The 13,555-nt window shown below is 45.5% G+C and overlaps 1 protein-coding gene across 1 annotated transcript in view; it reads left to right on the top strand.

The window, feature by feature from the left end:
* LOC115095960 (VPS10 domain-containing receptor SorCS1-like) overlaps positions 1-13,555 on the top strand; it is a 1,120,107-nt gene that overhangs the window by 1,067,164 nt on the left and 39,388 nt on the right. The window contains 1 exon segment of the mRNA XM_029610345.1: positions 12,269-12,400. Within this exon segment, the coding sequence (XP_029466205.1) occupies positions 12,269-12,400 (132 nt within the window).

Here is a 13,555-nt window from a genome sequence, read left to right as displayed (position 1 = left end):
CCAGACCGTGCACATGCCCTGACCCATTTTGAGAAGTTCTGAGCTGTGCAAGCAGCGGCATTTCCCTGCGTACCTGGGCGGCTTTTAAAATCCGCTCAGCATTCGTGATCCCGACATATTCACATGCATTGGGCTTTTAAAATTCACCTTGAAGAGGATAGCTTTCAAAGAAATGCGCAAAGTGACATGTACATGAGTATATGCCCACGAGCAGATGTATGCTAGTATTTTATACCCCACGCATTTTATAAAGTGCACATATCTCTATGCCACAATATATGCACGTATATGTATGCGTACACATGAATACATGAAAAGCATTGCAACAACGTGTATCAAGGCACTGATCATGTGGACCGTTCCACCTATTTCAAAAATATACGTATGCATATTTTACATGCAAAACTAAAATAGGACTTGCTTGCATATACTGGGATTTAGGTGTACAAATCAGTATATTTTAAAATATGTGCATGTCAAAGCAATTATCAGCTCACCCAGTCCTTGTCCAGGCCATCAGAAACTTCTTGGTTCTTCAGCTTGAACTTCTCCCACTTCACTCGGACCTCCTACCTGGCCAATAGTACACAATAAGCCCGTTAAATATTACTCACACCAGATTATTGGTAGGTGTAATATCATGCAAGCAAATAGCATTTTATGCATGTAAATGATGGCCCTGCCCTGGAATGCCCCTTGACCACTCTTTTTTCACATGCATATATGCAAGTGTGAAAGTGAAAATACCCACTTAGGGGTACATTTTAAAAAACAGCACGCGCGCGTACTTTTGTTCGCTCACCAGGCGCGTAACCCTTTTAAAATCTGGCCCTAAGGGGTAGATTTTAAAAGGGTTACGCGCATAAGATACGCGCGTAACCCTTTTAAAATGCCCCTGCGCGCGCCGAGCCTATTTTCCATAGGCTCTGCGGCGCGCGCAAGTCCCGGGGCTTCGCTAGGGGGGCATGTCGGGGGCGTGTCGGGTGGGTGGTGCGACGTTTGGGGAGTTCCGGGGGGGCGTGTTGGGGGGCGCGGCTGAGGCCTTCGGAACAGACCCCGGGTGGGGAGATGGCGCGCCAGCAGCCCACTGGCGCGCGCAAGTTACACTTGCCTCCAGCAGGTGTAACTTTAACAACAACCGTAAGGGGGGGTTTAGATAGGGCCGGGGTGGGGTGGGCTGGGCTAGGTAGGGGAAGGGAGGGAAAGGTGTGGGGGGGGGTGGAAGGAAAGTTCCCTCCGAGGCCGCTCCGATTTCGGAGCGGCTTCGGAGGGAACGGGTAGCGTGCTCAGGGCTCGACGCGCGCAAGTTGCACAAATGTGCACCCCTTTGCGCGCGCCGACCCTGGATTTTATAAGAGACACGCGGCTACGTGCGTATCTTATAAAATCCGGCGTACTTTTGTTCGCGCCTGGTGCGTGAACAAAAGTACGCACGCGCACTGTTTTTTAAAATGTACACCTTAGTTTTTACTTTTATAAATTACGGAATATGAGACCATATCCTACTTCTATGCGTACATGCTCATCTTTATGCACATAAAGTTTTGAAAATTCATTACTAAGTCTGCAGTTCCCAAACTCTTCTATTTGGGAATCAGCTGTGAGCTTTAACAAAATCATGTCATTCATCAGAATTCCATTTTTAAAAAAAGGTGGCATGTTTCATAATTCTTTAAAGGCTTAATTTTTAATGACCCGCGCGCACAAAAAACAGAGGTTACGCGCGCGGCCAGGTCTTGCGTGTGCCGCTGTGCCAGGGGATTGCATACTGGCAAACTTGCTACATCTCCTTTGCAGGAGCAAAAGGTTAAAAAAAAAAAAATAGGGATACCTAGGGTAGGGATAGAGGAAGGGGAAGGGAGGTTAGAGTAGGGTGTAGGGAAGTTCCCTCCCAGTCTGCTCCTTAATTGGAACAGACTGGAAGGCAACTGGGGAAGCCAGACGATGCGTTGCCGCATGATTTTAGCCTTTGTCTGTCCCCCCTTGCATGCACTGCCCGCAATTTTATAACATGCACGCACCGGCTCGCACATGTTATAAAATCACGCGTCCATGTGTGCACACCAGGTAGTGTGCACACATGGACACACATTTAGGTGTAGATTTTTAAAATCTACACCTAAATGTGATGTATATTTAATAGGGATGGGAAGTAATTTGCCACAAAATAGGCGTGGGCCTTCCATTGCCCCTATTATGTGACAGGGACTGCCCAATGGCACCGGTAGCCCCATCACATGGTAAGGGCAAAGGAGAGCTGGCGCCATTTTGACTAATGGCAGCCGCTGGCCTGGGAGCAGGAGATCACTCCTGGGGCCTCGGCTAGACCACCACAGATATTGGGAGGGTGGGAGGAGGGTTCTGCCAGTGGGGGGGGGGCTTTATATTTAAATAAATGGGAAAGGTGGGGAAGGTTTTTTGTTTGTTTTTTTTAATTCAAAATAAAAAAAAAAAACAAAAAAACAACGATCTGGGGTAGACCCAAAATGACCCACCCCTGAACTGAAAACAACAACGTGCCAAAATGTTTTTGGTGTACCTGTCCTAATGTTTAAAAAATGCTATAAACTGCTATCTGGTTATTCTGACTGTCAAACGTTAATTTCCTTGTAGCTTGGCCTCAGTGGTTCTTAATATAAGAACATAAGACAAGCCATTCTGGGTCAGACCAATTGAACCAATGAACTCAACATCTTGGCTCCAATAGACCGGGTCACTTGGATCCTGTCCTAAACTGCTGTCAGATTCTCAGAAACAGTACACAAATGTGTTACTTCACAGATATAACAGCAGGCTCTTCACTGAGGCATGGTGGCAATGCAAGCATGCACAGCAGGCATTGACTTCAGGTGGCCACCAAAAACCCCCTTTGAGCCATTCTGTCCATTAATAACACACTGTCAGCTGGGAGCCAGCAGAAAGGCTCCCAGCTGTTTCCTACCGTAGTCTATCCCTGACCAATCTCTTCTTATTCTCTGGGTCTTTCCTAGCAGTCGTCTAGCCCTCTTACTATCTTGGCATTTTATCTGGGCCTCCTCTTTCCTGCCGCTCTTGTAATTCCTTCTGTCTTTAGGATCTTTGGCGGCCGCTCTGAATTTCAAAATAGCTGTGCTCTTGTTATTGTACGTTATCGCCCTAGCTCTGAGGACTATTTAGTTCCAAGGACAACCCGAGAGCGACATAAATCTTCCCTGAAAGTTATTATTTGCATGATCTAGTCTAAAAAAAACAACGTATAGTTTGCTGTACATTTTTTACTGTACTGTCTATTCTAAACTAAAACCTTCATCAGAAAAGCTAAATTAATGCTGTAATGAAATTGTATAAAAACAAATGGATTACAATTAATGGTGCAGTTGTGCATTTGACTAACATACTGGTCGTCAACAGCATGATGGGGCGGACCCCTCATTATCACTGCCAGCAGTGCACTACCATGTATGGTGCCATGCTAGAAGGTCACTGCTGACCCCATATGTATATACAACAGACACACTTTATGGACAAATCCACAGGGGACTGGCTTGTATTTCTGTACATTCCTTTGCCAAAATCCTTGTTGACAAGGAAAGCACCTTGGCTTTTTTCAGCCTGAATTCTAAGTAAGCCAGCAATAGATGTGATTCATCCACTTGTATTCCCTATAGCATTGTCTGAAGCTGAAAGCTACTGTGGAGATAACTAGATTATAAAATTGAGTTATGAGGGTTACCCTTAAGAAATATGATGTAATCAAATTAGGAATCTAAAAAAGGTTATTTCATGAAAAAAAAGGTGTATGTATTACAGATGAACAAGTGATGCTAACAGTGCAAGAATCTTTATTACTGGGTGGGCTGTGTAGCGTGCAACAGATTGACATAGACACTGTATTGCCCTTATGTAAATGTCCAGCAAATAAATTATTGTGTTTTCTCTTCATTTTTATTAATTTTCAAAATATACACAATTGTAACTTGAGACAGAAATCAGATAGTGCTAAAGTAAGCCAATGAAAAGAAAATAATACAACAAAAAATGAGAATGAGAATATTAAGCAACTGTGACCACATTCCACAATAAGAAGGGAGCCAATTTAGGTTTTGAGCTAAAACACCAAGGAAAAAAAGAAAACATAAATAAATCTTAACAGAGAGAATGCAAAACAGGCCACAATAACGAGCAGCACTGTGTACTCTAACAATTACGTTCCCTGAAGAGATACCCTAAAATCTAACAAATAGTGCAATTGGGAGGGTTCAAAGAAGATATATTTAACTGTGTGATTATGACTGAGCGAGAACTTGTGGGCTGGAGCAGGAACCGCACTGATTCCAGCCTGTTCTCAATCATGCAATTTCAACTTTTATTTACACTAAACAGAAATTAATGCTAACCGTGACCGCCTACCTTTGCAGTACTCTTCCAGCACAAGTTCTGAAAGAGCGTTCAGGTGCTGCTAATCCTGAAGAAACGGGGGCCTACTTCATCCCAGCTGGGCTCTGTCTCTTAACCTGCCCAGCAGGGTCCCGCCCACGGAGCACTTCCTGCCTAGCAGGGTCCCGCCCACCGAGCTCTCTCCTTCTATGGGATTGAAGGTGGACCAGGCGTCCAGCCTGGTCCCACAGGGCCTGGTCCCGCACGGGTTTAAAACATGGTTAAGGCGGTACAAGGACAATAGCGTTCCTGGTTCAGTTTGGTGTTCACCCATTGGTTTGTTTGTCTATATACCTTTAGGGGGAATTACAGACAATATTTAGGTTTGTGGGAGGGGGGGGGGAGATGTATATCTATAAATGAGCAGTATCTTGGCTGTTTACTGTACTTTGGTCTGCGGCTGTGGAAGTGTCAACACAGCGGGGACCTTGTGTATTTCATTTTGCTCAATAAAATTATTTGAACATAAAAGGGGAAACAGGGTCACTCCATCTCAAACTGCAATCAGCCTTTACAAGGAAATCTAATCACAAATCAAGTGCTAAAATGTCTTGGCGCATAGCTAGAAATGTTTTTCCTTCAACTTGCATAGTTCTAGAAATATCTGGAACAATTCAAACATTGTGGCCATACAATAAAGCCATCCTATGCCTGAAAAAAAAAAAAGCTTTATAACAGAATCTCTATATTGAGAAAAAGCAAAAGTTATTAATGATGTTCCCCTGGATGCAACCTGAAGATCAGTAGACCTCTCCAAAAAATCAGTAACATCTAAGTTAGCAGACTGTACTGCATTTTGAACTGCAGTTGGTTCCTCCTCTCCTTCCCTCACTAATGGTTAACAAAAAGCCTTGATAATAGGAAGAGGGACGTCTGATGGTATTGACACAATCTTCAAGAGATATTCTTTAAAACTACCAGTCAGAATATTCAAAGACAACTTTGGAAAATTAAACAAGCGTAAATGTAGATATTTTGAGGCATTTTCCAGTTTCTCAACTTTCCTCAAAATCGCCAAATTAGATTGAACCAATTCAACTCAACAGCAGAAATAGGATCTATATGCTTTTCCAAGGTACCAATTTTCTCCTGCTTTAAATTCAAAGCTCTTTCATTAGACTGAAATTTCTCAGATATACCCACAGTTATTGTCACCAAGGAAGAAATAATCTTTTCTAGTGATACCATCACATTCCAAAGGGAGCCCAGTGTAATAATGCCGGGTTTTTCTAAGGGTGGCTGGATAAAACAGCCGGATGCCAAACGCAGCAAGACATCTCTAACAGGAGAGCTCACCGCAACAATACTCCCCGGGTCAACCCGCAATGCCAAGGTCTCATGCTGCTTCCCCAAACTGGTCTTCCCACAAGGGCTGATCACATTGCGAGCACCCGGCATAGAGGAAGAGGAGATCGTCCCTTCAGCCATCCTTCTTCCCGGCTCTTCTCTTGCTGTCATCGGAGGTGACAGTGCGTCTCCTGCACACTCTCCAGGAAGTGGACAGGCAGGAACTGTTGCAACAGCCGGGCTTAAAGATGTTTTTAAGTCCGGCTGGAGATCAGCCAGGACTCCACCAGCCAAGGTTGCCTCCAGAGGTGCAGCTGATCCTGCCTGAGCCAGGGAGCCTTCGATGTTCTACCCTCTCAAGGAGTTCCCTCCAGATGTGGCTGAAGAAACAACCCAAATTCTCTCCTTTCTCTTAACCATGATGCCAAAAGAGGAAAAAAAGAATGCAGGGAAATGGTAAGAAAGAGCAGAGAGCTCCAGGTACATCCTTCCCTTGGACCACCATCTTGGATTCCCCAAGAGGTGTTTTTGCTCTGCAAATAAATTTGAAATGCATTTTATTTGACCTTCAAACATTTTACTTTAACTCTTTAAGCTCAAATGGAATGCCTTATCAATAAAGGCATTTTGTTTTCAGTTGTTATTTTATTTCTCCCGGGAATTTACAAGTGTTTATTTCAGCAAAAACAAAAAGGGTATTTACCTGGAAAAAATAAAAACTGAAATGAAGGGCTCTGTTTATAACACCATTGGCAGGAAGGGTAACACAAAATTGTACCCTTTAAGTAGTACAGTATTTTCAGATTACATGCAACAAGCAGTAATATTTCATATCACATTAAAAATAACAAACCTGGTACTGAAAATCTGTTTTGAAACTTTTAAGTCCCTCCATTGCAATCCAACTGAAGCTGTGTGGACAGGGCAGCATCACTGGCAGCAATGTCCTTAGGTACCGCGCATGGAAGGTAATCTGATTGCTCCATTTGCTGCACAGATTGGCATTGGTAAACCAGGGGCCAGTGCATGTGCTCTTTTTTGTACCATCTGGATTTTATTTCATTTTTTTGAACGTTTTCGTTACGTTTTGTTTCATTGCAAGGTATTTTTTTGATTTGTTTGCTCAGATAGTGAACACTATGGGCTGGATTTTAAAAGGGTTATTTTAAAAAGGCCCGGCGTCGTGCGTTAAGCCCCGGGATGCGTGTAAGTCCCGGTGCTTGCAAAGCGGGGTGGGGGCAGGGCTAGAGGCCTCTGTCACAGCGGCCATTTGCTGCTGTGTCAGAAGATCATGTTCCGGCAGGCTGCAGGCGCGCACACCCTGCACCTGCCTCCAGGCAGGTGCAAAAGGTAAGATAAAGATTTTGGGTGGGGATAGAGTAGGGCTAGGAGGGAGGAAAGGTTAGGGGAAGGGATTTTTATTTATTTATTTATTTATTTATTTATTTAAGGCTTTTATATACCGACTTTCTTGATACAAATCAAATCAACTCGATTTACATTGAACTAAACAGACAATATAATTAACCAATCAACAAGAGAAAAAGGAGCATAAAAGTTACATTATAACAAGGATGCCTTAACTTGGAGTAAGAAATAAAGAGGGGGTTAACAAGATAAATAAATAAATACTATATACAAAAGAGGGGGGCAAGGAGCCAACCTCTTTAATAGATACTATACATGAAATATGAATATGAAAAAAATTTGTATACATAAGTGGGTGATGGAACAATTCTTGATCAGGCAATGGGGTTTGTAGTGGGGGAGGCTTGGCTGAACAGCCATGTCTTTAGTTTCTTTTTGAAAGTTGTTAGACAGGTCTCCAGTCTGAGGTCCGGAGGCATGGCGTTCCACATGGAAGGGCCTGCGGTAGAGAATGCCCGGTCTCTGATATTTGAGTGGTGCACTAGTTTGATTGTAGGAACGTGTAAGGATCCCTTGTAGGCATCCCTTAACGGCCTAGCCATCGAGTGCAGTCTGAGAGGATGAAGCAGATCAAGAGGGGTCTGATGGGAAGGTTAGGTTAGGGGGAAGGGAATGGAGGAAGGCAGTGCGGCTTGGCATGTGCAAGGTGCACAACTGTGCACACTGTTGCGCGTGCCGATCCCAGATTTTATGACTTGCTCGTGCCTGCGCACGCAAGTTATAAAATCGGACATACATGTGTGCGCGCCGACTAGGGCGTGCACATGTACGCCGCGCACGCTCCTTTTAAAATCTACCCCTATTTGTAAATAGCATGTGCTAAAAAGATTCAAAGGTGAATTTGAAAAGCCCGGCATGTGCCAAATTCAGGAGATGTGTGCACATGTTGGGTTGGCACGCCGAGCAAAATTTAAAAGCTGCCGAGATATGTATGTTATCTCCTGCGGCGCATACATCGTTTCCAAAAGGGGCATGGTCGTTTTGGGGCCTGAGCAAGAGAGGTGTGCGTAAATGCTTATGCGCTCCAGCACGTGCCAGTGTCCCCTGCTGGGAAATTTTACTTCTGCCCTGGATGATGTGTAACTTATCAAATAAAAGGATCAAGACATTTCTGAGGGGCTTAAAGCGTCTGGGGTAATTGGGGGGACTGCAGGCTATCAACCCAGCAGTGGCTTGGCGGACCTAGCATTAACTGGGTGAACTGGTGGATAAACTGGTAAACTGGGAATGATGTGGGTGCGCGTGCCCTTTTTTAAAAACCCCAATTCATGTGGCGGAAGCGGGATTTACGCACCCATGCGCTTGCTCACGTGCAAGTTATAAAATAGCCGCGTCCATGGGAGCGGGCTGACATACGCGCGCCGGTTTGAACGTTACCTGTTCTCGTCCCTGTCTGCGCTATTTCATGAAGTTATACAAAACACCACCCAAATTTGGGTGGGGAGGGGGGAGTTTGCTTCACTTCCGAAGCAACACAAAACAACTTCCTATGTTTGCTGCAAAGAAGTAGATAGCCCTAGAAAATTGTAACGTTGGGGGCCAGTCAAAGCCAGCGAGTCTGAGGTGATTTGACTGACTCTGGCTCCCAGAGAAGAATTAAAGATATTAAAAAGAAAGAAAGAAAGAAAGAAACCATAATATTTTTAGTCAATGAAAGGTGAGAATTAGCATCTGTCGGGTGCTTTTGAAATACTATGCCGTGCACAAGAAGGGACCAGATGTCTTCTAAATGCTTATGCAAAACTCTAGCATTACTCCCTAGAGCTCATAAAGTTGAGACCTGCTTTGCTTGATTGATCCCTTGACTAATAGGATGTTTATTGCATAGTTTCTTGTTTGCAATCCTTCAGAAACAATGTCCCAGCAAATGAGGGGAAGCCGTGTGTGTGTTTTCCATCCCTACCTAATTAATTCCATTTGGGCTAATTGAATTGCTTTTCTGGCCCTGGATAAAGAGGAGGGCTGTGCATCTTCTGTTCCTCCTCCCCCTTTATACTGCCAATTAACAGCATTAGATTCATCAGCAAAAGTGCCTAAGGCAACATCCCAGAGGTACCAACAAGTGGGTAGCAGTAGCCCAAGCTGCTCTCTAGCTGGGCCAGCAATTAATCAGGCTCTTTGCAGCGGCCTCGCCATGCGTGTAAGATGCTTTGCAACTTTTCCCTCCAGAGAGAAGGTGCTTTAAGCAACAGCCTTCTCACCTGCTGTTCAGAATCTGGGAAACTTGCTGCTAATTAACATTCCTGGGATTTCAGCCACGGGCTGAGCTCAGCAAAAACAGCACCTGGCTAGTTTCTTCCTTGGGCCTACTGGCATGCTCGCCCTCCTGTACTTTTTTTGTGCAGTATTAAGGAGCAGTGGAGGTTACATTATAATGGACCTTCATGTTCAGTTTTTATTTTCTAAAATTTCCCCCGAAATGTATCAGGGTTCATCCTTGACAAGAGCAAAAACAGTAGAAAATCAGTGGGAAAATGCGACTCGTTATTTTTGTGGGCAAATATCGGAGTTTATTTTGGTGGACAGAATCCAGGACAATAAAGCAATCTTAAGCAGATTCTCCCACCCAGCAGCAGCCCTATCTCCACCCTCATCTCCTGCCTAGCATATCTCTTTCTTTCCCGACACCCCCCCCCCAACGAGAATCTCCCTCTCCCCCCCATTGCAGCAGCGTTCATCCTTACTATTGGTGGCCCCAGGCTTCTCCTCGTTTCTTCGGCAGCAGCTTGCTGAGGCTCCCTTGCTCTGCAGCACTACATTTCTTGTTTGTAGGGCCAGGGAGCCTGCTGAGGAGTGTGTCTGGTGGGCGAGGCCTACGTAAGATGCTGCATTGGCAGTACCAAGAGGCAGAAACTTTGGCTGCTTGGTGGGAGGGGAGGCGGGACTAGGAACGCCACATCAGTGGCACTGGAGGGCCAGCACGTTCGCTGCTGGGGGAGCAGGACTTGAAAACTGCAGGTGCTTTGGCCCACACTGGCTTCCAGCAATGGCTGAAGGCCTTGAGACTCTGCATCTGCAGATCTGGAGCTGCACTTTAATCAGCCTAAACTTAGAGGGAAAATGATTGTTAACCAATTGTCACTTTTGGAAAAATCTAGAAATTTATGGATGAAAAGCAGTTTAAAGTGAACATGACAAACCCTAGTTACATATCAGTGGCAATACTCTTTAATTAGGAATTGAACCAAAGATGTGAAGTTCATGAGTTAATTTCTCTTTTGTTTTTTTATTTATTTTACTAACAGGCCGATTCAGTAAAGTCCGCGGGAGAGCGGACGAACGCCTGCTCTCCCGACGCGCGTACCGGCCCCTTGCCGGTACACGCAATTCAGTATTCAAATTAGGTGGTGCGGTAGAAACGGGGAATAGGAGGCGCTAGGGACACTAGCGGGTCCACAGCGCCTCCTTTTAGCCTGGAGCGGCGGCTGTCAGCGGGTTTGACAGCTGACGCTCAATTTTGCCGACGTCGGTTCTCGAGCCCGCTGGCAGCCATGGGCTCAGAAACCGGACGCCGGCAAAATTGAGCATCCGGGCCGAATTCAAATTTTTTTTTTAACTTTTTTTACTCTTCAGGACCTCCGACTTAATATCGCCATGATATTAAGTCGGAGGGTGCAGAGAAAAGCAGTTTTTACTGCTTTTCTGTGCACTTTCCCGGTGCCGGAAGAAATTAGCGCCGACCCAATTTCTGAAAGTAAAATGTGCGGCTTGGATGCACATTTTACTTTCTGTATCCCGCGCACATGCCTAATAGCGCCCTCAACATGCATTTGCATGTTGAGGGCACTATTAGGTGCCGCGGGTTGGATGCGCGTTTTCCGCCCCTTACTGAATAAGGGGTAAGGGAAAACGCGCTTCCAAGAGCAGGCTAACAGTGCGCTCCGTCGGAGCGCACTGTACCATATCGGCCTGCAGATTAGAATTATTAAATCATAGAGCTTCATGTTCAAACGAAGTAAATAAAAGCTTGAGTTTCATGTGACCCTTGGTTATCTGCACAGTTAGGGCTTGATCTGTCAGAGGTTTTACCTATTGTCCCAAGATGAGAGAAAACCCTGCATAAATCAGGCCCTTTGGTTTTAATAACTACATGTTGGCTAAACTCAAACTACCAACTAATTAATAAAAATTGCATGCTCAACAAAGTAAACATATAAGCATGCAATTGACTGAAATAAGCATGCAACTTAACCAATTCCTTAAGCATTTAGGGATAGATTTTCAAAGGTTTGCTCACTACCTGATGCGTGCACATGTATGCCCAATTTTATAACATGCGCTCATATTATAAACTTGGGGGTCGGCGCATGCAAAGGGTACTCAATTGTGCACCTTGCGTGCACCGAGCCACACTGCCTTCCCCCATTCCCTTCCCCCTAGCCTGACCTTCCCACCCCTTGCCCTAACCTTTAACCCCCCCCCCCAGCCCTACTATAACCCTCCCTGACCTTTGTCTTACTTTTTGTTCCTGCCTCCGGCAGGTGCAAGTTGCGTGCACCGGCAGCCTGCCGGCACGCAATCCTCCAACACAGCGGCAAATGGCCGCTCTGTCGAAGGCCTCTGGTCCCGCCCCCGCCCCTTCAGTAAAGCCCCAGGACTTCCACGTGTGTCACCGGGCCTTTTGAAAATAGGCCCAGTGCACATAACCTTTTTAAAATCCGGCCCTTACTGTGGCCCCTTTTGAAAACAGTGGCAAGTAAGCTATTTAAAATCAGACTGTTTGCTGCCCAGAATTCAAGAAAGCATAAGCACCAAGGATCCTTAATTGTGAAGGAGTGAAGGTAAAGCCAAGGCTGGATTTAAGATTTTGGCATCCATATGCAGAGTGCCATGGCAACGCCCCTATGAAGCTAAACTGGTGCATAGACTTAAAACAAATGAATACAGAATTCGTTTTGGCCCAGATATTTGGTTCTTTCAAAATTTTATACCCAAGGAAGTTGCCTTTGATTAAATCTGAGTCTGGGTAAGCTGTAGTTCGAGGGGGTCTGTCTAAATTGAACAGATTAGATAGGCCTTATGGCCCTTAACTGCCATTCATATTCAATGTTTCTATGACCACCTACAGTTTGAAGTTGAATGTCTACCTATTCTTTTTGCTGCCAGTTTACTTCAAAGTAAACATTTTGTCTGCCAGGCAACAGGTATCCACAGCAAGCAAATTCTGGTAGCGGTTCTCCCTGGTCTGCCAACATCTGCAGAGCTCTTCATTCTGCCGCACAAAGACACTGCAGTGGAAACCAAGAAAACAACAGGTGATCTCAAACAGGTAAAAACTCTCTTTCCAGTCTTTCTCATGTCTGTAGGGCATTATTTATGCTAGCTTTCACGGTTTGTTTTTTGTCGAAAGTTGCTATAGAAATCAACTTCAAATGCATCTTGTGCTGGAATAAAAATAAATAAATAAATCGAGGCATGGCTGTGGAGCCCACTGCTAATAATGTGTTAACTGTGAAAAAAATGCTGTGGCAAAAAGGTTAATAATCCAGTTTCACTGGTGTACAGTGGTCGCAACCAATATCTACATAAGAAGGTTAAGACTTGAAAGTAAGAAGGGGTGGACTGTAGGGATGTGAATCGGGCTTCGGATGATTGAAAATAACCGTCGATATTTTCAAAATCGTCAGAAATCGGGGGCTCCTCCAAAACGATAGGAAAACCCCACAATATTGATCGTGGGGATTCTCTTATCATTTTGGGGGAGGGTGGGAAAAACGGCACACAAAAATAACCCCTAAACCCACCCCTACCCTCTAAAACTAAACCCTTTGCTTCCCCTACCCTCCCGACCCCCCTAAAAACATTTTACAGGTACCTGGTGGTCTAGTGGGGGTCCCGGGAGCAATCTCCCGCTCCCAGGCCGTCGGCTGCCACTAATCAAAATGGCGCTGATGGCCCTTTGCCTTTACCATGTGACAGGGTATCCGTGCCATTGGCCGGCCCCTGTCACATGGTAGAAGCACTGGATGGCCCGTGCCATTTTTAAAGATGGCGCCGGCTGTAATGGATGTCTGGTGCCATCTTTAAAAATGGCGCCGGCCATAATGGACGGCTGGCGCCATCTTTAAAAATGGCGCAGGCCATACAGTGCTCCTACCATGTGACAGGGGCCGGCCAATGGCATGGATACCCTGTCACATGGTAAGGGCAAAGGGCCATCGGCGCCACTTTGATTAGTGGCAGCCAATGGCCCGGGTGTGGGAGGACGGCCCGGGAGCGGGAGATCGCTCCCGGGACCCCCACTGGACCACCAGGTACCTGTAAAATGTTTTTGGGGGGTCAGGAGGGTGGGGGAAGCTAAGGGGTTAGTTTTAAAGGGTCGGGGTGGGTTTTTTGTTTATCGGCTCGGGCGCAGCCGATAAACAAAACCGTGATCGGACCTGATGCAAAAAAACCCACATGTGAATCGGAACCGGAATCCGAA

This window comes from Rhinatrema bivittatum, chromosome 7, assembly GCF_901001135.1.
Source record: "Rhinatrema bivittatum chromosome 7, aRhiBiv1.1, whole genome shotgun sequence".
NCBI classification, from domain to species: Eukaryota; Metazoa; Chordata; class Amphibia; order Gymnophiona; family Rhinatrematidae; genus Rhinatrema; species Rhinatrema bivittatum.
This window is presented reverse-complemented; position numbering and strand designations above follow the sequence as displayed.